A 25163-nucleotide genomic window follows, 5' to 3' on the forward strand; every position below is an offset into this window, starting at 1 on the left:
TCATTGGAGAAGAAAAAGTTGAGCCCAAGCAGAAATTCTACTAATCAAAAAGCAAAACCCAAGTATAACTCTATAGATGATATTATGAAAAAGAAAGTTCAAATATCATAGCTTCAATGCAAGAACTTTTTTTGTACTTTTTTTTTTGAAAAAAATAAAGACAGAGTGTAACTTCCAACACAAGATGGCACTAGTTATTTTCTACGTTCTTGGAAGTGAAGGTGATAGATAAGAACTCAAACAAAATACAGTGCATTTGATGGAGCTTTTCAATACAAGTATCTCTCTGCTTCTATTACTGCAGATGCAAAACAGATTACAGAATTATTTTCTGAGCTATCGTGAATCAGAGTCCTAAAAAAGTACACTGAGCAGATTGGCGCCATTATCTTCTCTGACTTGAGCACAAGATGTAGAAAGTAGTGGGTGGAATTTTAATAGGCTTTTGATGTTGTAAAGTACATTTTGCAGCATTCCAGACTAGGGCGAGGGCTTTGCATAAAACTCTATTGCCATGCCAACAAAGGTGGGGGGGAAACAAATAAACCAGGTGAATTACAGAATCATGAAGCACACAAATGGCTAAATGTTTATTTATATTTAATATACTTTATTATCTATCTATATAATATCTGTAGTATGTTTAGATGTGTGTCATGTATGTTTCACTTTGAGAGTGGGCAACTAAATTTCATTTTTGATGTGTGCCGTTGTGCCCACAGTAAAAAAAATGACAATAAAGGTTATCTTATCTTAATGAAGTTGAAGGCCATGTTTGGTTTCATTTGTTGCTCTCTCAGACACATCCATATTGAAGATAAATTGTACTAACTAGACATACCTACAAAACACACCCCTAATAATGAATATGTATTTCCCATCCAAGAAAAATAACAAGCATAGAAGGAAATAGCTGACCATTGATAAAGCCCTTAAAAATATTTTTTTAAATGGTGATCATGCTCTTTATCACTGAGTATCATCAGCACCACTAATTTTGTAGCTCTATTTTACTTTTAAAATCACTGACTTTATAATGCCAAGTAATGGATGCGTTTATGTATTTTCCTGAATTACTCATTTTAGGCATAGCCACTGTCAGTGAAATGTTTACTACTACAGCTACTGGCAGTGAAATATTTACTATCAATGAACATAGTGTACTTGACTTTTACAGTATATAGCACATAACACTCCACATAAAAATAAAACCCTTTATTGATAGTACGAACATTTAACATGTTTAATGCTGCCATCTATAAAAATGATAAAAAGACTTCTGTTTCATACATTTGACTTTACAAATATACAGATGTTAATGAACAATTAATACTAGGTTATACAGTTTGAACTTCATTATAATCTAGTCCATGACACTTCTCAATACACAATGAAAAGAATATTAAACATTTTAATTCCATGTTTTAACTATATAGAAAACTGAAATACTAACCCTAAAATCTTAGTGGGTTAGCTGGAATCATTTTCATATTTGTGCTTAATCTCAAGATATTGACTATTAGCAACAAAATACATTTCCTTCTACACTGTCCCCAATATTTCTGTAGATTATAGTACTCAGTGCATCTCCTAATGAAATTCATTGCTGTGTATAAAACTCTATAGTGTCATGTTATAAAGAAAGGATACAAGTTAGTAAACATATAGAAATATTTTAAGGGCTGCTACAATAACCTCTTTTAAGGTAAGACACAATACCACCAAAATGTTTACTTGAATTCAGTTATATAGCCTTTCCAATAATGGTTACACTATAAAACTAAATTGTTTATGTGCTTATCAGGATTGTTTCTATGCATCTATATCCAAACACTTAGGAAAAATTTTATATAGACCATAATATGTGAAGAATAGCATTAGGTTTGTAAGATTTCCTGTATCAATATATTGTGGAATATAATGCAACCTCAGAAATATTTGACACTTTGTTAAAATACAATAATCTAGTAACTCCATACCAAAATAAAAAAATAAAAAAGGGGGAGAACAATGTCTAGACCATATATTGTGACATCCTGAAGTAATGCTTTTTAAAAAAAAATGTAATGAAGAACTTTGGTCTAATGCAGGAATGGGCAATTCTGTCATAGCAACTAGATATGTGGCACTTATAACTGCTGGAATGAGACAAGATTTTTTTGGCTTATTTTTGTTTTTAAAAGGCAAAATATATGTGACAATAACAGGCAAAGAAGTATGCACCAATTCCAGCCCTTATTTGCTTTAAAAGAACTGAAAAAAACCCAGCATCATCTAAACCCAGATATTTGCTCCTAAATTTCACAACAATGCCACCCACAATTCAAGGGTTTCCCAAACCTGATTACTGAATGTCAAAGCAGCAATAGTTTCAAAAAATTATGTTGTGATTCTTATTATTAGTGCACACTTAGTTTGGTGAGGCATTCACATATTTTCCCCTAAGGTCAAATTAAAGACACCCAGTTTATCACTAACCTTGATCTTGATTATCCCACTAATATGAGATACTCCTGAAACAATTTCAAACATGAACAGGTATATAAGTATATTGGCCCCACTGACATGATCAAGGCATAAACTTTTGCCCTAAAGTTTGCATTACTGGAAAACTTATTACAAAGAAAACTGCTTATTGAGCCTTGGATGGGTCCCAGCTTATTAATTTTCTTAAGAACATGGATTTTCACAAATATGCAAAAGCTTAAAAATAATTGTACAAGTGATCTGAGGTATAAATAATGTCAATGTGTTCACTGTTAAGATTAAAAATGTGGTGTCTAGTTATGTATACATCTCTATATAAACTGCATCTTTGAAAACTTAAGATTTGGTTTTCATATTGCTGCCAAATGGGCAGTTCTCTTCTCTAAGACAATAAAACTTATCTAGAGAGACCTATGCCTCTGCTTGCGTTACAGCACTATTACATATTAAGCAATTCTTTACTTATTGCTTTGGATCTTGTAGTACTGATCCTATCTTTTATATATATATCAACATCTAAAAATCCTGATTAGTCATTTCTGATTTCAAGTAGTATTTAATTTTTTCCTCAAGAAACAGCAAGGCCTTAATGTCAGAAGTTTTACACACCACAGTAGAATGCTTATTAAAATTGCTTATTAAAAATTTTACTTATTTTGCTCTATGGAGAGAACCTTGCAAGGAATGGACAATATTTTATAAAGACTGGTAACTTGCTTGCTTAAAGCTAACAACTCTTCAAAATTTGTATCAAAGGAAAAACATAGGTTGCTTAAAATTTAGCAACAGGGCCAAAGTGTACCTGATAACAGTTACATTAATTTTTTTGTTCATTAACAGAGAAAACCAGTCTAATGTTCACCTTTGGACATTTCCTATTCATAGCACATTACTAATAAATATATTGGAAAGGATTAAGAACCATATTGATTTCAAACATTCATGATTCAGAAACTGTTATTTTCTACAGTTGGATAATGCCTACTGGTATTACAGAGAATCACATTCATATCTGCAGGCTTTAGCTCAGGCACTTCTTAGAAAAGGAACAGAAATTTGCATGGAGTGTTTTTCTGCATAATTTAAAAATGAGTATTCTGTTATCATAGTCCATAGGTCAGCTCCCAGAACAGAACAACTGCTTCTCTTTTGTTTGATTTCTCTGCTGCCATGAGATGCCTTGAGGCTCTGAATGTTCAAAAAATTGTACAAGTTGTATTATTTTCTACACTGTATAAAACAAAGAAACAAATGTGTTATACAAGAAGATTCTGTTAGTACTTAAATAAATAACATGGAGTGAATAAGACTAAGTTGCAGCTCTAGGAATTGCAAACACTGGAATGTTACTCTTCTTAAGACTAGCTATTGGTTGGCAGTAAAATCTCAATCTCTTTCCCATTGGCTACAACAGCGTTGCTTGAACAACTAGTTGCCATGTCCATAGGAGAACCCAGGGATGCCTGATTTGAAGTTTTCACTGGTGGTGTGGTAGCTGCTGGAGAAGGAGCCAGACCAGGTTTCTTTGGAGGAATTGGTGGAGGATTTCCTCTTTCTGCTCTGGGTATAGTGGGTGATTTAATTCCAGGTGAAAGGGGACTTAAAGGGCTAGAGACCTTACCAGGGCTAGTATCACTTTTGGGGCTCATAGCATTGGCAAGATTTCGGTAGTCTGTGCCAAAAGGTGAACTGTTAGGGGAGACTGGTTTGATAGGCCCCTGCTGACTGGTGAATCTGGAGAGAACCTGAGTGACTGTATTGCGGGCAAGCTGTTTTGCTGCAGAATTATCAGCAAAAGTAGGTGACAAATCTCTGGATGGAGGACTTTGGAGCCCACTTGATTGATGATCTTGATCAGCCTGAGATTGGAATTTGTGACGAGCAGCATGGAAGCGCTGATTGATTCCCACTTGGTAGGAAGATTGGTAGCTAGGGTTGCTGGTTGATGCTCCAAGTAGACGCTTAGTCATGACTGGGGAGGAACATGGTGAAGATGTCAGAGAAGAAGAAGCAGTATTGCTGGGAGATAAGGAAATTCCATTGGAAGGGAGTGGTGGAACTGAAGTGGAAAGAGACTCTGTTCTTACTGGGGAGGTGCTACTTTCTGCAGTATTCTCAGCAGCTGGTCCAACAGGCCTATCCTTGTGTAGATTCTCTACTGCAGGTTGAGTTGCCTCAAGAGCTGTTAGTGTATCAGCATCACAATGTCCATTTGCCCTGGCATAGGGATGGAGAGCTGTGGCCAGTGGTAACATGTGTGCCAATTTGACTGAAGACTCCTGGTTCATGTTTTCTGACAAGTGGTTACTAGTCTGAGAAGCCACTGACCTACCAAAGGATATTTCTGTAATAGTTGCTGTGGACACCATTGAGACATGTGGGTATGTGCTCTCAACTTTGTTGCTGTCAGTTTTCAAAGAAGCTTCCAGTTGTTTTAATGTTTTTTTCAGATCCTCTATTTCTTCTTTTAGGACTTTGGTACGGTTTTCTTCCCGGTTAAGTTTGGCTTTCAACTGCTCTCGTTCAATGTCAAACTCAGATAACTGTTTTTCAACTTGTGCTTCCATTTGCAAGCCTCTTTTCTTCTTGGCTGCTAGCTCCTCCTCCAGCTGGTTTACTTTGCTTCTTTCCTTTTCTAACTTCATATTTAAGTCTCCAAGCTTTTGCCCTTCCTCTGTAGCTTTAGTTGTGGCTTTTTTACATTCCAACACAAGCATAGAAGAAAGTTGCTTGTGGTGTGCACGCTCTTCTTCCAGTTGGCTAGCCAACTTTTTCTGTTCTCTCTCAAACTTCTTCACCTGAGATTTTTCAAATTCCAACTAAAACAAAAGTATATATTTAAAAATGTTAAAGCTTTAGCATCCAATCGAACTAAAATAATAAGAATAAATTAATCAATGAGACAATGGATATAAAGATTTTTCAGAGAAAAAAATGAAGTTTTTAATAGCCTGTATTTAAATCCAAATAAGCAAAAGGTTATAGAGTAAATAGAACAACAATAAATTATAAAGTAAATACAACATGGAATGACATATATAATCTCAGCTGCTTATGTTTACACAAGAGATATTTTCTTACTGTTTAACATGTACACTGCAGGTCACAAGGTATATTTGCTAGATTTTGAAACACTGCTACTACGTTTTGGTCTCAAGGATCTGATGTTTCTTTCATTAACTCAGCTCACTTATATCTTAAAAGACTGGATTCTATTCCTACTAAACAAAATGTGTAGCTCTGAACAATATCCCTTTCTTAGAAGTCTAATTTTCTGCTTGAGGGAGAAAGTAAAAACTCAGAATTTAGAGACCAACATAAGCTCCCCCACCCAAAGAAGGCATGTCCTCTTGTGTTAAACATTAATTAATCATTTCCCTCTGACTGCTACTTAGGAAGAAGACATACCTGTTGTGTCAGCCGTTCTCGTTCTTTTTCCAGCATATAAGTGACATCATCGCCTTCAGCAGTATCTTGGGCGTGTCGCTGCCTTTCTTCTTCAAGATCCAAGATTACCTTTCAAACCAAAAGGAACATTATCAATCCCATTTAGAGAAATAATTACTACTGTATCCAAATGTAAAGAAAGAAGATACCTTGCCCAAAGCTGAATTTTAAGCAAATGCATCAGACACAAATACTCCTTAAGTTTTGCTAATGAAGAGATCTTTTTGAAAGGATCCAGGGCAATGTTAAAACAGACATCTATCACTCCCAGCACCCCTTTTAATATTCTTCAAACGTATCCTTATTATTAAATTATACAGCTAATCTTTGTTTTTTAATAATATATTTTATTAATTTTTTAACATGGTCACCTTAATATTTGGTAAACAGTGTGTTGTTTGGGTTTACATTTAAAAAAACATTTGCTAACAATTGGTTTCTATGATCTATAATCCACATAACAACTTTACTTGATTTCCTTTTTTCCCCATAATGTTCTTTTACCAACCTTAAGTTAATATAATTCTTATTGTTTTGATAACAATTGAATATAATTTTTTTCTAATATTTCCAGAAATAATCACATCAATATAATATTTCTTTTCTATCTAGTTATTTTGGTTGCCTCATCATAAATCCAGTTTACAGTTCTTGTTTACATTTGTTTTTCCCACAATATTCAAAACATTCTTACTGGTTAAGATTTTCTCAAAGTTAATTACATTTACATATTTGATTCTATTTTTTTCTCATGTAAACAATCCCATAACTTTTACCTTAAGGAATAAATAAGACTAAAAAAGAGAAAAAAAACAAGAGTAAAGAGGGATAAAGATAGTATACTAGTAAAAGTCCAGGTTTCCTCTAAGCTAATACATATTTATTTCCAAAATTGTTCCATTCTTTTTACCATAATTAGGAATACATTTAATCTATAAATATTCCATTTAATAAATCTAGTCATCTGGTCTTTTAACTCTTATTCAAAACTTTTTTTCCAATCCATTGTAATTTTCTTAAAATCAATCTTATTTAAATATCTAAAATATGTCCTTATATATAAGCCATTCTAACTCTTTTAAATTACTCATATCAAGAAATAAGATAAGAAAAAAGAAGAAAGAGTACTATGTTATTTAAGGGACTCCTCCCTCTTAAAGTAAAATTCATATCCAAAATCTATTACTTTAACTATATTCTACTTTAAACATTCTCTCTAATAAGTCCCATCATCTATTTTCTTAATTTTCACTTTGGCCTTCTTCTTTTGCCCAATATCTTTAATCAATATATTTTGCTGAATCAAAGAGTCTTTCCATATTCTTGTGTCACTGTAGGTATAAAAAATAAGTCAAGTACAATATCTTTGTAAGAGGCATTTGCTCTTTCATGTTTGTTGAAAATCTTTTTCTTTTTTTCTCTCTCTGTATTTCTTATTATTTTTTGTTTCTCCAGTTCTTGTCGTGACGTCTCTGCAATCCATTTTGACCAGTCTTTTTACTTTTTACCTCAAATTTGTCTTGTGGTCTTAAAGTATAAGTTGCCTTTTCCCAAACCAATATTTCTCGTAATTTTTTTCCACTTGGGTTAAATCATACTGCTTTGTTGTATTAAGCTCCATCTTTGAGTCTCTATCCTCAAATTTGTGTTCAGTTATCTGTTTTATCTGGTCCTTCTCTATTGTTATTCCCTGGGATTTTTTTTGTTTTAATTTAAATTGTATTTTTTTTGTATTTTGTATTTTATTAAATTTGTATACGCCCTTCTCCCGAAGGACTCAGGGCGGTGAACAGGGCATATATAAATAGAAAATACAAAAATTAAAAGAGAATTAAACAATTGCCCAGATAAAAAACAGAACAATATAAAAACCCATTAAAAACCCTAACGTCCCCCATCAGGCCAGGCCAGCTTGTTCAAATAAATGGGTCTTCAGACTGCGCCGGAAGGAGCGAAGGTCTGGTGCCGTCCAGAGCTCAACCGGCAGTTGGTTCCATAGAGCCGGAGCGCCCACAGAGAAGGCCCTCCCCCTGGGGGCCACCAGCCGACATTCTCTGACCGGAGGCACCCTGAGGAGGCCCTCTCTGTGGGAACGCACAGGGCGGAGGGAAGTTGACGCCGGCAGCAGGTGGTCCCCTAGGTACTCCGGACCCATGCCATGTAAGGACTTAAAGACCATAACCAAAACCTTGAATCTCACCCGGTAGACAACTGGTAACCAATCCAGCTCGCGGAGCAAAGGTGTAACATGGGAGTACCAGGAAACTCCCAAGACAACTCTCGCGGCCGCATTCTGTACCAGTTGGAGCCTCCGAGTGGTCTTCAAGGGGAGCCCCATGTAAAGAGCATTGCAGTAGTCCAGGCGAGAGGTCACGAGCGCATGAGTGACCGTACACAGGGCATCCCGGTCCAGATAGGGCCGCAACTGGCGCACCAGGCGAACCTGGGCGAAAGCCCCCCTATTCACGGCTACTATATAGTCTTCCAGGGTAAGCCGTGAATCTAGGACTCCCAAGTTGCGAGCCCTATCCATGGGGGGTAAAAACTCACCCCCCATAGAAAGAGGTGGAATATTTTGAATGTCCCGGGATGCCGGAATGCACAGCCACTCAGTCTTGTCAGGGTTGAGCTGAAGTCTGTTCCTCCCCATCCAGACCCGAACCGCCTCCAGGCAACGGGACATCACATCGAGGGCATCACTGGGGTGGTTTGGGGTCGAAATGAAAAGCTGGGTATCATCGGCGTACTGATGATACCCAACTCCAAAACCACGAATGATCTCACCCAGCGGTTTCATGTAGATATTGAACAGGAGAGGCGAGAGGACCGACCCCTGAGGAACTCCACAAATGAGAGTCCTTGGGGTCGACCTCTGCCCCCCTGCCAACACCGACTGCGAGCGTCCCAGGAGATAGGAGGAGAACCACTGAAGAACTGTGCCTCCCACTCCCAATCCCCTGAGACGCCGCAGCAGGATACCATGGTCGATGGTATCGAAAGCCGCCGAGAGGTCTAATAGGACAAGGACAGAGGAATGAAACCCGATTGGGATGGGTCTAGATAATCCGCTTCATCCAGAACCAGGGGGAGCTGATGTGCCACCACACTCTCAACAACCTTCGCAAGAAAGCGAAGGTTGGAGACCGGACAAAAGTTATTCAACACAGCTGGGTCCAGGGCTGTGGAGATGAATTGGTTTATGTTTTCAAAGTTATTTTGGATTTCTTTGTGGTTTGAAGTCATTGTTGTTTGAATTTGTTACAGCATCTCACATATCTCCTCTTGAAAGGTATTTATTTTTTCTTGATAAGTTCTTTCTGCAAGTTTCTGATTTTCCATAGTGGTCAAGAATTAAGGTTTTCTTTTCTCTGCAAATAGCTTTAGAGTCACAGTTTAGTAGGTATTTATAATCCAAAAAGGTTTCCAGAAATTTATAATCCTTTCTTTGTCTGCAACCCAAATTGTTTTCTTTTTTTGTCACAGCTGTTCTCTATTGCTATAGCTTTGAAGGTCACAAGCACAGATTAGTTTTTTTCCACATTTTGCCAAGTCCTGTATAAACACCATAGCTGTCATAGTCTTTATCCACCACTAGATGTCAGCACATTTATTTTTCAAATTATCAAAATAGAAAATTGCCTTTAAAATGAGAATTCAACAATTCCAAACTTATCCAAATTTAGGTTTTATATTCATTTCATTTCATTTCATTTCTGAATGTTTTGGTCCTCCATAAAAGGTTTAATTTGCTGCTTCCATTAGTAAAAGGGTGGGGCAAAAATCCCCCTCCTTCACATTTTTTTGCTTCTTGGGTTTTTTTCCCCCCAGGAAAGTTAATAAGTAGGATAGAGAAAATCGATGATCTTACCCAGATTCAAACGTGCTGTTTACAATCAGCTTAAAATAGTGCTTTTTGACTTCGGTTGCTTGTAGCTTGGGTTAGACTCTGAAGTTAGGCTAACCCAGGGGTAGGCAACCTTGGCTCTTTTATGGCTCATGGACTTCCAGAATTCCTGAGCCAGCATGGCTGAGCTTGGAAACCTCTCCCTTTCCCCTCAGCATGGCTGGCTCAGGAATTCTGGGAGTTGAAGTCCATGAGTCATAAAAGAGCTGAGGTTGTCTGCCTCTGGGCTAGCCTTTCTCCTGTTGGTTTCTGGAAGGAATTCTGGGAGTTGAAGTCCATGAGTCATAAAAGAGCTGAGGTTGTCTGCCTCTGGGCTAGCCTTTCTCCTGTTGGTTTCTGGAAGGCTTCTCCTGGACCGATCAGGTCAACTGCTGTCTCTCCATGCCGCGGGACTTCATTCCTTCTTTGCCGCCTCTTTGGGGTAGCTTCTGTCCCATTTAGGATTCAGCCAAAGGGAACGGAGCCCCGAAATCTCTTCGCTGCTGCGCTACTGCGCAAGACCAGAAGTCCTATACATCTAATCTTGGACTTGCAATTGTAATTGAGCCCAGAATTACACTTGCCAATTATTCTGGTCATTGTGAGTGGGTTTATTTTACGACATTTTTGCATCACTCATTAAGTGAACACCACAGTCATTAAATGAATCCATTTCACCCAATGGACATTCTTTGCTGGAAATTAGAAGTGAATGCTGGAAACTGGCAAAAAACATTGAAAACCATGCAACACTGGAGAATGCTGCAAATGTTTGTAAGGGTGAACTGGTTACCAAGCGCCCAGAATGTGACCATGAGACTGTTTTTGCATATGTGTGTATGGCTGTCATAACTACAAAATAGGGTGTATCACAGGTTTTACTGGTCAATAAGTGTCCAGTAATAAGTCAAAGACTATCTGTATAATTTGTTGTATAATTTCTTTAAAAAAATCGTAAAAACCTTATCTTTTTCCTAATTTATTTTTGAGATCTACAGCATCTTAAAAATTTTGGGATAAATTGTGAAGGATATGATAACTGTAGGCAATTTTCAATATTTATTGTGCAAATGGTATTTGCTATTAGATGTTTCTTTATAGAAATGTATTTAAAGTTTCAAAAAACAATAGAAAATAAGTTAGCCAGAGTTGCATAACAAATAGGAATCTGTGTCATGTTAGAGCATTTTTTTCCCTTCAATTATCTCTGATTCTAGGTGACTGCCTGGACAAGTCCCTGCAATTTCCTTGGCAAGCCCCCCCCCCTCCCCAAAGTGTTTTGCCATTGCCACCTTCTTAGGGCTGAGAGAAAATGACTGCCCCAAGGTCACCCAGCTGGTTTTGTGCCCAAGGTGAGAATAGAACTCACGGTCTCCTGGTTTCTAGCCTGATGCCTTTAAACACTATATTAAACTGCCTCTGTGATGAAATTTGAAAGCAAAATAACAATTAAGCAACTATTTGCGTGACGACCCGTCTAAAGAGCTCTTTTACATTCTATACTGTATTAAAGAAAATCTAATTCTATTTCTTTAAGTGTTAATTTCTTTTAATTAGACTATAATAAAGAGGACTGTATGTTGTTTTAAACTTAAATTTTATCTAATGGAGTGAAACAGTATCCTATAATTATATAACAGCATAGTGAAATTTAAATACTACTTTTAGAAAAATACAAATATAATATAGTGCAATAAATTGTACCACAATAATTAAGTTTCAACAATAGTAGCATAAAAGAAAGGTATGACTTGGACATAGAAATAACTTTGAACTTATGAACAATATATACCAAGGATTCATAAATATAAATACCGGGCAACTGAATAGATGCAAAATATACAGGTGGTTGTAATTTCTTTATACAAATTTAAAACTACAGTATTTTTAATTTACTGTTTGGTACATTTCAATTTTAATGTTTTTTTTTAAAAAAATGCTTAAAATTTGAGGTTATTTACAAAAACGATTGGAGTATTTAACTATTTAATTTTGTAACTATCTCCCTCATTAATTAGCCAAAGCAATTCTTTGAATCTCAAACATTATATAATACTGCATATTTAATAATTAAAATTAAAAATAGGTAACTATGTAATACTGTGGTGTTCTGTGTTCTATGAATCCCTAAATAAGAACAATTATTACTTTCATCAATCTTTCAAGGTGATAAGAAACCCACCTTTCTGTGTCTACTCTCTGCAGCAGCCAGTTGAGACAACATTTTTTCCTGCATATTCTTGCAATGTTTCATTACTACCTTCAGGATGGATAAAGGATTGGCACAAACAGGTTGCTTTTCACCATAATTTTCTTCCTTCAGTGTTTCAAAATCTCTCTGAAGAGCCATCAATGGATCACTAATGTTATATTTTCCATAACGTTCTTCAATAAAGGTATCTCTATGTTGGGCCTGAAATTATGAAGTATTTATTAGCAGCTAATAAAGAATAGAAGTTAAAATCTTGTCACTTCACTGAAATAGAACGAATCAAAGACTAAATAGGTAAGCAAATGCCAATGCACCTGCTGCCTAAATACATGAGCATCAGAAAAGGTATTTTTACAGGCCTATGGAATATTTGAGAAATTGCAAACAGCCTCAACTTAACAAAAGCTTTAAAAAACATTTAATGTTTGTATAGAAAGTGACTGAACAGTGCAAAAGGGACGAAGAAGTAAAGATGAAAAAAATTACTAGAAAGAGAAATACGAAGAAAAAAGCAGAACCTAAACATGTAATGGTAACTTCACTGGAAGGCACTGAAGGAAGGTGCAGGAAAAAAGGAAAGAATAGAAATATGGGCAAGTGTAGGGAAAGAAAGCAAAACTTAGTACTACAATCATTTTATGACCTTATATGCATTTCTACTACATCAACTAAATAAAATAATGCACGCTTTTCTAGTTTTCTGAATGGAACTACAAACTATCAGATATAACCAGAAAGGCAAAGGGATCTGAAGCCAGGATTTAACACCATATATTTACTTGCTGTGAAATTCCTGGGACTGATGGTATATTTCCAGCAAACTACAATATATTTAGGGACATATGGCAACTGAACAAATAGTATACAGTAGAATTAATATCTTACTTCCAATTGCAAAGCATACCCATAGTCTGAAAAATATTTTTTCTTTCACTATGATTTCCAGAATCATCACGGCAGCTTTCACTTTGTGTCCTCACTTTTCCCAACAGGAAACCATATGCAGGAAAGGGAAGTTCAAGTTCAAAATGCAGAGCTCTGTGATATTTTAAACAAGCAACTCCAAGATCAAGATAGAAGAAACTCAACAGAAAAACTAACGGAGCATCTCTACCTTCCTAATTCAGAGGCCTGTTTATGGGAATTGAGGAACATATTCTTAGAAAATCTGCTCTCTTTCAATCTGCTTCCATTTCCCATGGTCTCCCAGATCACTTTACGGATATCTAATACACAAATACAAGAGTACATACCTGTGCATTATGAGAACACATACATATGCACACACATTTGTTCAAATAAAAATACAATATAGTAAGACAGATGGATATCAAATGACCCTAGAATTTGCTTTAATATACAAAATTGGACAAGTATTTTCTTGACTGTAGTACTGAATAACACTTCTAGGAAGTGTATCAGTTTACTCAGGAAATGAATCAGTTATTCTGAGTATAAAATTAAAGCAAATCATCTTTTTGACACAGTAATTTATTAGCTTTTTGAAACTGACAGTACAGGCTTAGGTTTGTTGCTTCTATTCTAGATGGTATTTTTAAGAGAAAAAAATTATATGTATCTGACAAGCAAAGCATCTGGCAATTTGATGAATAGAGTCTCTTCTGCACCGTTATTCACAAATACTTGTGAATTATTCATGACTTATTTCTTGGGGCTTATTCACTCTTAGGAATGTCAGGAAGCAGTTAACTGGATGGATGATATACTGTAAGGAAAAACAGGAAGAAGCAAGAACCTTTGCACACATTTCTAGTTGACTGAAATAATATATGAATAACCACCAAACTATCTAAATCCTGATGAGGATGAAAATGAATGAGCTTCGGAAGAATTCAAACAGCTTCTGAGACAAAGGATTTTACCTCATTTTTTTTAAAAAAATTGGTATTTTCTAAAAAAAAAGCTAGTAATAGTTTAACAAACTGGAGCAAGTTTTAAAGGAATACAGGGACTGCTAGAGGAGAAGATAATCCTGTGGTTGCAGAATTGTGTGAATTAAACTACTTCCTATAAGTTATCAAATACTTTTGAATATTTAAAATGTGCATGTATATGTGTGTGTTAATCCCTAAAGAATTGGTATAAAAAAACAATTTCTTATAGAAATTGCCTTTAAAATGAAAATGTCTGGACTTCAAGACATATCTGACAGCTTAAAATCCCCTCCTTCCCTTCATTCCAAATTCAACATAGGTATCAGATGATATAAATAACTTCTTTTGTCTAAGCGACTAGCACTGTCTAAGATCAAGAATTCTTCAAAAATTGTTCTGTATATTGAATATAGTATATGTTGCAAATACTTTTCCTTTTTGCATTAGAGCGATATTGATTCTACAATGTTTTTGCTAAACAGTATCTGTGAAGTACTACTGAAAGTGCAAGTGCCTAGAAATTTTTTGCTTTGTGAATCTATTTTGGAAATTTTCACCACAGCAGTCCTACAAAGGCTCTACATACAAGCTAAACAAGAGTCAATTTATCAGTAGAATCACATGTTTTGAATTACAGAAAACTCCCATTCTAGGATGAGAACACTGATTCTCATTCAGAATTGCTCAGTACTGAATAAGGCAATTTATGAATGGCTACTGGAAAAAAAATCCTTGGTACTTGTACAGGAAAAATACCTCAGGAAATTGAAAAAGTGAAATGGTGCTTGCTCAATCTCAGTCCACACAAATATTATAATGAAAAAGCCGTCATGAATTATTGTTCCGTAATGTAAGCTCAATCTGGATACTGATATTCCTGATGTACTATGTCTTCATTTTTGTAAACCATGCAGGAACATTAATCCTATAAAGAAGCCTTTGATTATTTTCATAAAAGCAGAATAATGTTAATGTTTATTTTGTCAGAACCTGTTCCTTAGCTGAAGAACAAAGCTAATACAATAGCACTAGTTTCCACTCAGTGGATGTTATGTTTCAATATACCTGACTTGATCAGGCTTGCTTACAATACTTTTATCACAATAGCTGGCAGCATCCCAAAAATCAAATCAAATAATAAAGCTTAGGATTTGATTGGGAGATCACTGGGAAATTTCAGGGCTGCAAGCTAGACTGAAAGTTCAAAAAACAAAACAAAACCCAACTAGAAAGAATAGTACCACTTGGGTACTGTTGTCAAGTTGTCAAGTAAACATGTTCATTTTCTCACCAGGAATGAAGCTTGATTTGAGGTACTCTTTATTCTAAATGACATAAAGTAAAAACTACTAATTCATAAAGAACAGCCATGTAAGTATGTAGAGCCTAAGTCTACTTTCTGCTGAAATGGATAAAGCATGAAAAATGTACTATAAGATTTAAAACAGACAAATCACATGAAAAAAACACAAAAACTCCAAACCCCTCTTCTGAAATCCTGCTTTGTCCATATGTGATGTAGGTCCATCCATTTCAGTTTCAGTTATATCAGGACTGGGAATTTTTTCATTTACTTTAGAATCCCAAATAATATTTTCTGAGAGGACAAGAGCTTTATTAGACAGGGTGAGGATGGAAAGATATTGATATTGTCAATATTGACATTCATGATAAAGATGAGGAATTTTCCTCTCCCCGTCCCCCCTCCAGGTTGAACAGAAGGATTTGGAAATTAGGAAGGTTGAGCATGTTTATTTTAGCCCATTTTTGTACATTTCCTATTCAAAATGGAAGAAAAACACATAACTGGTTTTCAAAGGATCATCAGGAACTTTAATACTGCAATAAGCAAGTTCCTCAGAGCTAATATACATCCATGAAGCTTCAGATCTAAGTCCTAAAGGTGCTTTTTTTTCAAACAGCAACTGGACATTCTTGATTTTTCTTGAAGATGTTTCACTTCTCAGAAGCTTAGAAAGTCCAGTTGCCATTTGAAACAAGCACCTTTGGGACAACCATGACATGGATGTCTGAGAATCTTCATAGAGATTCATATCTAAGTGTAGAGGGAATGCTGATTGAATGGCATATTGATAAATTACTCTAGAAACTATGAGTGGGCAGCATAAAAAGTTAAGTTATCTTAGTATGTGCAAGCTTAAGTTTCTGTTTATTATTGGTGTATTGCTTATCAGTTTTAGTTTACAGAGAAGAGCTCAGACTGAAAAGCATCAGAAATTTTATCATTACTTTGTTTCTATAAAGGAAGTCTAAAGGGCAAATATCTAGAATCCTGATAATTATGAACATTATTCAAGTGTTATTTAAAGTGAAGTATTAACACTTCGTTAAATTCTACTTAGTTCTACACATGGACATTACTTGAATGAGTCTTGCATGCAACATTTGCATACTCAAAATGTCTGCCAGAAGAGAGCCATGGCACGTTAGCTTTCACTAGCTATTACAGCTACTCTCCTGCAAATATTCACACTGATTGTGCAAACACTTGTATTGGGAAGCTCACATTACAAAGCAACTTTGGTGGGATTTTCCATAACACTCATGTGATCAGCATTCCATACAATACCTGGTTTTCTTAAGAATGTATATTTATCTTTTATCATTTCAAGGCAGACATTCACAAAAACCAAAACAGTTTCTACAGTAATTTTGTCATATTATTCCTAGAGAAAGAAATACGAGACAAAAGAAAAATTCTTTCATCCTATTTGATAGCAAGAACAGCTAGTTTAAACAATAAAAACCTATTCATGCATTCCAATGTTTGGGGGTTTATTGGTTAGAGAATCTATGTGAAATGGGAATAATGAGTTCCTCTGATAGCGCAATCTTGTCTCCTGCAAGACTAGTAATGTAATTGTATTAACTATTTGCTACTTGCATATGTGGTTCACATCTGGGAAGTTTTATGAATACAAACACATCTTTAAGTCATACAGTAGGCCTTTCAGCATCAATAAAAACTTTAATTTTAAACAGTGGCTCTATTAAGCACTAGTTTGACTGATCCTTTTAAACAACATACAGCTGTCAAAACTGCAGGAAAAGCAAGCTAACAATTTGTATTATAGAAGGAAATAACAATCTTTGGTACAATCTGTAATGCATTGTTCCAGGAGTTATATCACTTGCTAAAAAAAGCAGGAGTTGGGAGGTACTACAGAATCACTCTTTGTTAAAGTGATTCAAAGGTGGCAATATTCTTATAATAAAAAAAGAATATATTTTTCTAAAGTAGACCAAAAAGAGGATAAACACTTTCATTTATGTCTTTGAAGCAATCTCTGTGATTTAGCCACAAAACTAGATTTTGTGAAGAGCCATTCTCTTTCTACCAGAATTCTTACCAGTAATTAGGGGAAGAAAGACTAGATGTATTTAACTTAGTTTTTGCATTTGAAAATGGAAAACTATGAATGTTGATTCATTGGTTGTCACTAGGTTGGCTTTGTTTAAAAAGAAAGGAAATCCAACAAGACTGAAAAATCATTACTTTCCTGTGTTTCTGACATACTACATAATACAAGTGATTTATCCAGAAGAGAATTAGTACTTACTGCTATGAGCATCTAAAATCTGATGAGAATAGAAAGCAGAAAATAGAGCAAAATTAACAGTACTTGTAATCTAGTACTTTTCTGATGGTCTAGACATCAATCCACATTATACATTGATTTGCCAATCCACACAAGCCAATGCCAATGTGTACACATCAATGAGCAGGTGGCAGCTCTGTTCAGTAATGCTTTTGCCTAAAACTTTATCTGATGTGCCAGCTGAACCCTTTCCAACATTGTGGGACTCCCAGGTGAACTCCCAGCTTGACTACTGCAATGGGACTGCTGTTGAAGACTGCCTAGAAGCTTCAGCAGGTCCAGAATGCAGTGGCACAGGCAATGAGGGGTTTGACTTAATAAGCTTATTACTTCTCTTTTGCAAGCTGCACTGGTTTGCTTCTGGGTGAAATTCAAGATGCTGATTGCTAAACTTTTCAGTCCTAGTGTCAGCAGAAGATCCAAAAGATAGCTAAAAATTACAATATCTCTTATTTGATTAAATAAACTAAGTTTATATTCCTTCCTTTTATTTCTAATACTCCTAACCTTTAATTGATTCAAATATTCTCATAGGATTTGATTTCCCTTAATTTCTTCTTTGTCCCATCACACACACTATGTCAAAGCTTTAAGAAGCCTCATTGGAAATCCAATAGGAAAAAATTATCCAGGTCACTCTCTTCATTTCTTATTTGTATTTCCCTTTTAAATTTTAAAAGCTCAGCCAATTTCTTTTGTAAATCCAATGCAACATTCTTTTCTAAAGCATTTTATTGGCCTGTCAGTTCTAAATTCATTGTTGAAATCATCACTACATTTATTCTACATCTGACATTTCTGCAATAGCATCTTTTGGACACGCAGACATAATGACTATTTTGATTTCGTTCTTCAAAGGTCTCCTTTAGTATGTTTACTGCTAGAATGTTTTGCACTTTCTTGCACCTTCTAGTGTCCAATTTTTGAAATCATGAAATAAAATTCCAAAATCAGTTTGGGCAGCTTCTAATCAAGATGCCGAAAGAATGACCCAGATCAGGTTTTTCTACAAGCACACTCAGATTGTGCTAAGTAAGCTCTCTAATCTAGAGAACACCCTGCACACTGACATGCTGTTGCCAAAATCTCAAACTCAGAAGTTCATGTAATATGCTGAGATATATTTTCATCTCAGAATAGAAAACTGATTAATAAATTATTTTTAAAAAAGAATCTAATTTTATAGTATAAAGCATATATTTTAATATTCAATGATAAATTAACTATTTTTTTTAAAAAAAAATGTGTGACAATGGATATTGTGATTAATCCAAAATGGAAAGGAAATTCTCTCTACTTCATGTTGGACTAGAAACTGAAAGGCAAATATAGAAGCCAAAAACTGAGAGAAACTAATTCTGGTAACATTATATTTTAGATAACTGCTAGCATTTTAGGTTAGTTTTATTCTACCTACCAGCCTGATTAATCCATAATAAAACCTATTTCCTTTTGATTTTCTATAATTGCATTTTCCCTGACCAAAAAGCTGATTCAATTCTGTTCTTACTATTAATTTAATAGTAACATGCAACTTCCCTTTATTGTTTCTTTTTTTGAATTGTTTCATTTTATGAGTCAGAACAGTAAAATTGCTATCATAACTACTCAGTAAAACTTAAATTTATGGACATTCTGGTTTCTTTTGGGGGGAAAAAGGGCTTTTCTCATTATTTCTAATGTCTTCATGTTATTTTGAAGAGAGGTAATGTGAATCAATTATCACTGTTTAAGTTAGGTCAAAATCATTAACTCTTTTATATCAAAATTTAACTATTACTAGCTCTGGAGTAAACATCCAGATATAAATTTACCTGTTTTTGTAAGATCAGGCCTGGAAAACACCCTTCGAGGTAGAGAGACTCCAATATGGCCATACTGTTGGAAAGCTATAGATTGGCACTCTCCCATGATTTTTATGCTTCTGGCTAATTGTTTTCTGTTTTTATTTTATTTATGACTTTCTTTTTGTTGTTTTGAAAGCCACCCAGTGATATGGGCTGCTACATAAATTTAAATAAATAAACACAGCTAACATTACATCAACTATGTGAATAGAACTGCTGTAGATGAGATTCAATATACAACTCCACAATTGGCCCCCTCCCCCCAAAAATCCAATAGTTATTTTTTACTGTAAAAGACAAAAAATCTTAAAAAGGGAAATAAATAGTAAAAAGAACCTTTGCGGTTCAGGAAAAAAGAACTAGAAACCCCAGAGTTTCCATAACCCAAATTTATATTGAAATATCTTTATTATAATTTTAACAAGCCTTTATATATATAAAAAGAAAGAGTTTGATGCAATAATTCATAACTGAGAAAGGGAGAAAAAACCCAGTAGGATAATAAAACAACATATTTAATTAAAATATTTGTGCTGGTATAATTTGGTAAAGATATTTGGCTATCTGATATGTGAGTGTCAAATAAGCATCCCTTAAAACGTAATAAACATAAAATTGATCAGTGTAGCCCTTGTATTGGGAAATGATCGGGGAGATCAGAACATGCTATGGGGCATCAAAAAAAGGACACTGTATGAAGACATGAGCAAGAGTTTCTACCAAGCTGGATCCACAAGGACAAAGTCTCTGTAAATATGGTGTCCCATGAAATCTTTCCATCAATACAGCTGATGGAAGGGTGGCAAAATGGACTCCAAATTGTATCAAGATTGGTGCTTTTGTGTTTGTTTGAAAAACATCTAGTTATAGGTGAATTGTAAGAGGATCTCCTAGATCAGACATGTCAAACTCACGATATCACATGACGCCACGCAACGTACTGGGATGGTTTTGCCATTTCCGGCAATGGGGTAGGCGTGGCTTCTGGATGATGCGTCTGGCCCGTGGACCGGCAGTTTGACACCCCTGTCCTAGATAGTTTTCATCAAATTAGCTGGACAAAACTTGCGATCAGCTTGAAGAGCGATAATAAGCATCAAATCAGAACATGGAGACTAAAGACTGAAGCTACTGCAAATACAAAATTAAGAGATGTTTAGCTTATACGGGTAAATCAAACTACTCTATGTCTTAAAGAAACAATAATTTCCTCCTTTTCCCTGCCTAATCCATGGGTTAAAAAAAAAGACTTAAAGGTATGTTTTTAATATGTAATACATCTACATCAGTTGAAAAATAAAAACTTGAGTATGAAACAAAATTTTACAGCTGTTATATTTTTTCAATCTGACTTTATATAAACAAGCTACTGTGGGTTTCAAAATTGCATTATATTCTACATTACTCAAACAGTTTTGTAGAAAGGTTCCTCTTCTAAAACAGAATCTCCTTTAAATAGCTTGCTGCATAATCTCAAAGTTCTTCCTCAGTTCCTAGTTTTCCCTTGAGACAGATGTTTGAAAATAAACACAATCTGTGAACATAACATGAGGGGAGTGAGAAAACAAAACTTTGTTTACTGACTGGCTAGATTAAATTTAAAAACAACAACAAGAGGCTGAAGCACTTATAACTGGACTACAGATAATCCAGATCCAAATAAATGATTTTTATTCTAAAGGGGGGGGGATTACTAATATTTTTAAGGAAAATAAAGATATCTAAAATGTATCTGAATACATTCTTAATCAACTGAATAAAATCTGATCTAGCAAAATGACAGGCAAGAACTGGCAGAGCATTTTACACCTCTGCATAATGTATTAAAACTTTAAGATGAACACCAATATATTTGGAAGACACAGAATCTTGGACTCACTCCCTTCCATGCCATCACTTTTAACTCCATTTCACCACCGTCTAGTTTCCTACTCTAGCCAAGCTTATCAAATACAATACTGGGAATGTTCCCTTGTTCTATTAAAATAATAATAAAGTTGCAACAGTATCTTTAATACTTTTAAACAATATCTGCCTATATAAAGTTCTTGGGAAGGACTTAATAGGCAGACAAAATGTATTTCTACCACAATTTTATCATTATCATACACAAATATTTATTTTGTACTGTCAATGAAATTGTCCATAAATAGACATATTCATTGTAAAAAGCTAACAAGAAAACATTATATCCTTAAGCATTGTGAAAGTTATCTTTAATTCTGTAGCTGGGGACAAGATTCAGAATTCTTGCTTTGTTTAGACTTCCAATGGTAATCCACAGTTCCAGGAATAACATACAGAAACATTTTGAGAGGATCAACATACGTCCAATTCATGCTAAAACGCCCCTAGGAAAAAGCCAGCATGCACTGGGGAATATTAACTTTAGGATGAATCATTTAAAAGGAATGAGACAGAAAATGCTGTTAATCATCCAAAAGGGAACAGGACAAAAAATAAAATAAAAAACAAAACAGGAAAATAGCCAGTTGAAAAGACAAGAGGATTATAATTAAAAATGCCAGGCAACAAACATTAGAAATTACAACATATAATCTCCTCAACATCTATGATAGAAACTTAGGGAGGAAAATGGTTAGGATGTTGTTCCTCTGAAGTCAAAACGTGCAGAGATTTTTTTAAAAAATCCCAAACTTGAAATCTTAAAAGAAGCAATTTTTGACAAATATGGTAGTGATAAATACCAGTCCTCAAACACAATAAAAGCACTAGAAATGTGTCAAAGGCCATAAAATAATAATAATAATAATAATAATAATAATAATAATAATAATAATAATAATAATAATAATGATGAAGAAGAAGAAGAAGAAGAAGAAGAAGAAGAAGAAGAAGAAGAAGAAGAAGCAGCAGCAGCAGCTGGAAGGGACATTGGAGGTCATCTAGTCTAACCCCCTACTCAGGCAGGAAACCCTATACCATTTCAGACAAATGGCTGTCCAGTTTCTTCTTAAAAACGTCCAGTGTTGGAGCATTCACAGCTTCTGGAGGCAGGTTGTTCCACTGGTTAATTGTTCTAACTGTCAGGAAGTTTCTCCTTAGTTCTAGGTTGCTTCTCTCCTTGATTAGTTTCCATTCGCTGCTTCTTGTCCTGCCTTCAGGAGCTTTGGAGAATAGCTTGACTCCCTTTTCTTTGTGGCAACCCCTGAGATATTGGAATACTGCTATCATGTCACTCCTAGTCCTTCTTTTTATTTAACTAGACATACCCAATCCCAGCAACCATTCCTTATATGTTTTAGCCTCCAGTCCCCTAAGCATCTTTGTTGCACTTCTCTGTACTCTTTCTAGAGTCTCAACATCTTTTTTCCATCGTGGTGACCAAAACGGGATGCAGTATTCCAAGTGTGGCCTTATCAAGGCATTGTAAAGTGGTATCAATACTTCACATGATCTTGATTCTATCCCTCCGTTAATGCAGCCTAGCACTGTGTTGGCTTTTTTGGCAGCTGCAGCACACTCTGGCTCATTGTCCACTAGGGCTCCAAGATCCCTCTCACAGTTACTACTATTGAGCAAGGAACCACCTATACTAGAACACTGAAGCTGATCTTAACATCAAAAATGTTATTATGAAAACATCCAAAGAAGCATAAATGTTATAAAGGACTTCAAATTAACATTTTTTGCCTGGAAAAATAAGACTACAGAAAAAGGGGAGGCAGTATATACCATAAACAATTTTGCCAAAAAAAGATGATTACAGAACACTTCTAAATGATTTCACTGTCATTCTTTCCAAAGCAAAGGAAATTCAGTGCATCGACATTTATTTTGAAAAAAGGAAACAGGTAAAAAAATGAGGAAACTGATATGATGTAATAGAACACAGCTTTAGATCTGAGCCCTAAAATTCTTGATTACTAAATGGCAGCTAAGAGATAGATGTTCTGTATATCTCAGTTGCCACCAAGTGATAGCTGTTTGCTCAACCGAGATCTAGTAGTCTTGAAATAGATAGTAAACAGCACTGACGAAATGCAGTCATCAGCAATTTGCAGTCTTTACCACAATAATATGAGAGGGGAGGGGGAGGAGGGAGGGAGGAGAGGAGAGACAGGGGGAGAGAAAGAAGATACACAAATTGTATGGATATTAATCCCTGTTTAAAGCAAATACTGTAATTAAAATTTCAACAGGTAAAGGTAAAGGTTTCCCCTCACATGCGTGCTAGTTGTTTCCGACTCTAGGGGCCGGTGCTCATCTCCGTTTCAAAGCCGAAGAGCCAGCACTTGTCCGAGGACGACTCCGTGGTCATGTGGCTGGCATGACTAGACGCCAAAGGCGCACAGAACGCTGTTACCTTCCCACTGTAGTGGTCCCTATTTTTCTACTTGCATTTTTTTACGTGCTTTCGAACTGCTAGGTTGGCAGAAGCTGGGACGAGTAACAGGCGCTCACTCTGTTATGCAGCACTCGGGATTCGACCCGCCAAACTGCCATCTGATCAACAAGCTCAGTGTCCTAACCCACTGAGCCACCGCGTCCCCTATAAATTTCAATAGTCCAGCAAAAGCAAAGCTATTTATGAGGACTATCCATATATTTCAATATTTGACCCTAAACTCATCAACTGAATTACAAAAATACTGTTAGAAGATGAAGAGAAACCATTTTTAAATGGAAGTAGAACAGGAATCTATATTATTATTCCTGTCTGTTGAGAAGCATGTTGTTTTACCAATATCTTCTCTTTAACAGAAACTCATTGATGGCATTGAGAACAAGAAGTTCCAAGTCTTACTATTTTAGTATGATGGAAAATATCTATGATTGAAATATGATGTCCTTATTTTCCATAATCATCAAGATGCTCATTCATTACATTATTTTTGCTGTCAATCAAATGCCAAGGTACACTCTTATTATGTTACACAATATTTATATAGCAGAACTGCTGTATTTCATCTCTCCTAATATCTATGGGTTACCTTTAAAGCTTCTATGACAAGATCTCTGGCTTCTAATTCACCTTCAAGGATACTAAAAAGTGTCAGTAATTCAGCTTTGTTGAGTTTTTCAAGATTCATCTTGAATACCTGGAAAAAAAATATTGGAAGTTTAGCCAAATACTGTTTGTATATCAAGCTTTTTAAAGAAACACAATACCCATAATTGCAACAATGACATTTTAACCTTTTCTAAGTACTTCTCCTTTTTCATTACAATTATAGCTACTTGGGGGGGGGAGGAAACCCCATCTTTTCTCATATGCTCACAAAGAAATGTATACCTAGCTGGTTTGGATAGAACTCAATTATTATTTACACGAATAATTTAAAATATTTAAAGGAATATAAAGTAGACAAGACAAACTGATTCTTATTCCACCTCAAGGTTTCTAAAAGCTATTTTGTCTTTTAGAAAAATAATCTTTGCTAGGGCAGATTATCTCAGAAGGAGTTTATTGCATTCAAACTGCTCCACAGATACCATCACCTTTTTGCAAATATTTGTACTGTTCCACACAGACCCTGAAAAAAATGAAAAGGCAGTTATGTTTGCTTGAGGTGCAATACTTTTCTAGTTACAGTGCTTTTAAACATAAGCATTGAGTATATAATATTAAAAGTATTATTTTATTGAGTTCCAATGAATTAAATGGATTACTATACAGAAGTTATAGTAAAATATTAACTCAAATTTCAAATTCTGAAAGGCAGGGAGAGTAAAAGAATTATTGATGGTCTTAGCAGAGATTCTTCTTCAAATGAAGCACAATTATGATTCTTTTTACTATTATGCCTA

At 35.2% G+C, this 25163-nt stretch overlaps 1 protein-coding gene across 1 annotated transcript in view; it reads right to left on the reverse strand.

Moving 5' to 3' along the window:
• Positions 1–1058: 1058 nt before the first annotated feature.
• The window catches only part of CTTNBP2NL (CTTNBP2 N-terminal like), a 31234-nt gene continuing 7129 nt past the window's right edge, over positions 1059–25163 (reverse strand). Inside the window, exons 2-5 of the mRNA XM_081324927.1 lie at positions 24347–24454; positions 12000–12230; positions 5896–6003; positions 1059–5306 (exon numbers count right to left, since the gene is read on the reverse strand). Coding sequence (XP_081181053.1) covers positions 3849–5306; positions 5896–6003; positions 12000–12230; positions 24347–24445 — 1896 coding nt within the window. The 5' untranslated portion in view covers positions 24446–24454 and the 3' untranslated portion in view covers positions 1059–3848. The remainder of the gene's footprint in view (positions 5307–5895; positions 6004–11999; positions 12231–24346; positions 24455–25163) is intronic.

This window comes from Vipera berus (genome assembly GCF_964194415.1).
Source record: "Vipera berus genome assembly, chromosome: 3".
NCBI lineage: Eukaryota > Metazoa > Chordata > Lepidosauria > Squamata > Viperidae > Vipera > Vipera berus.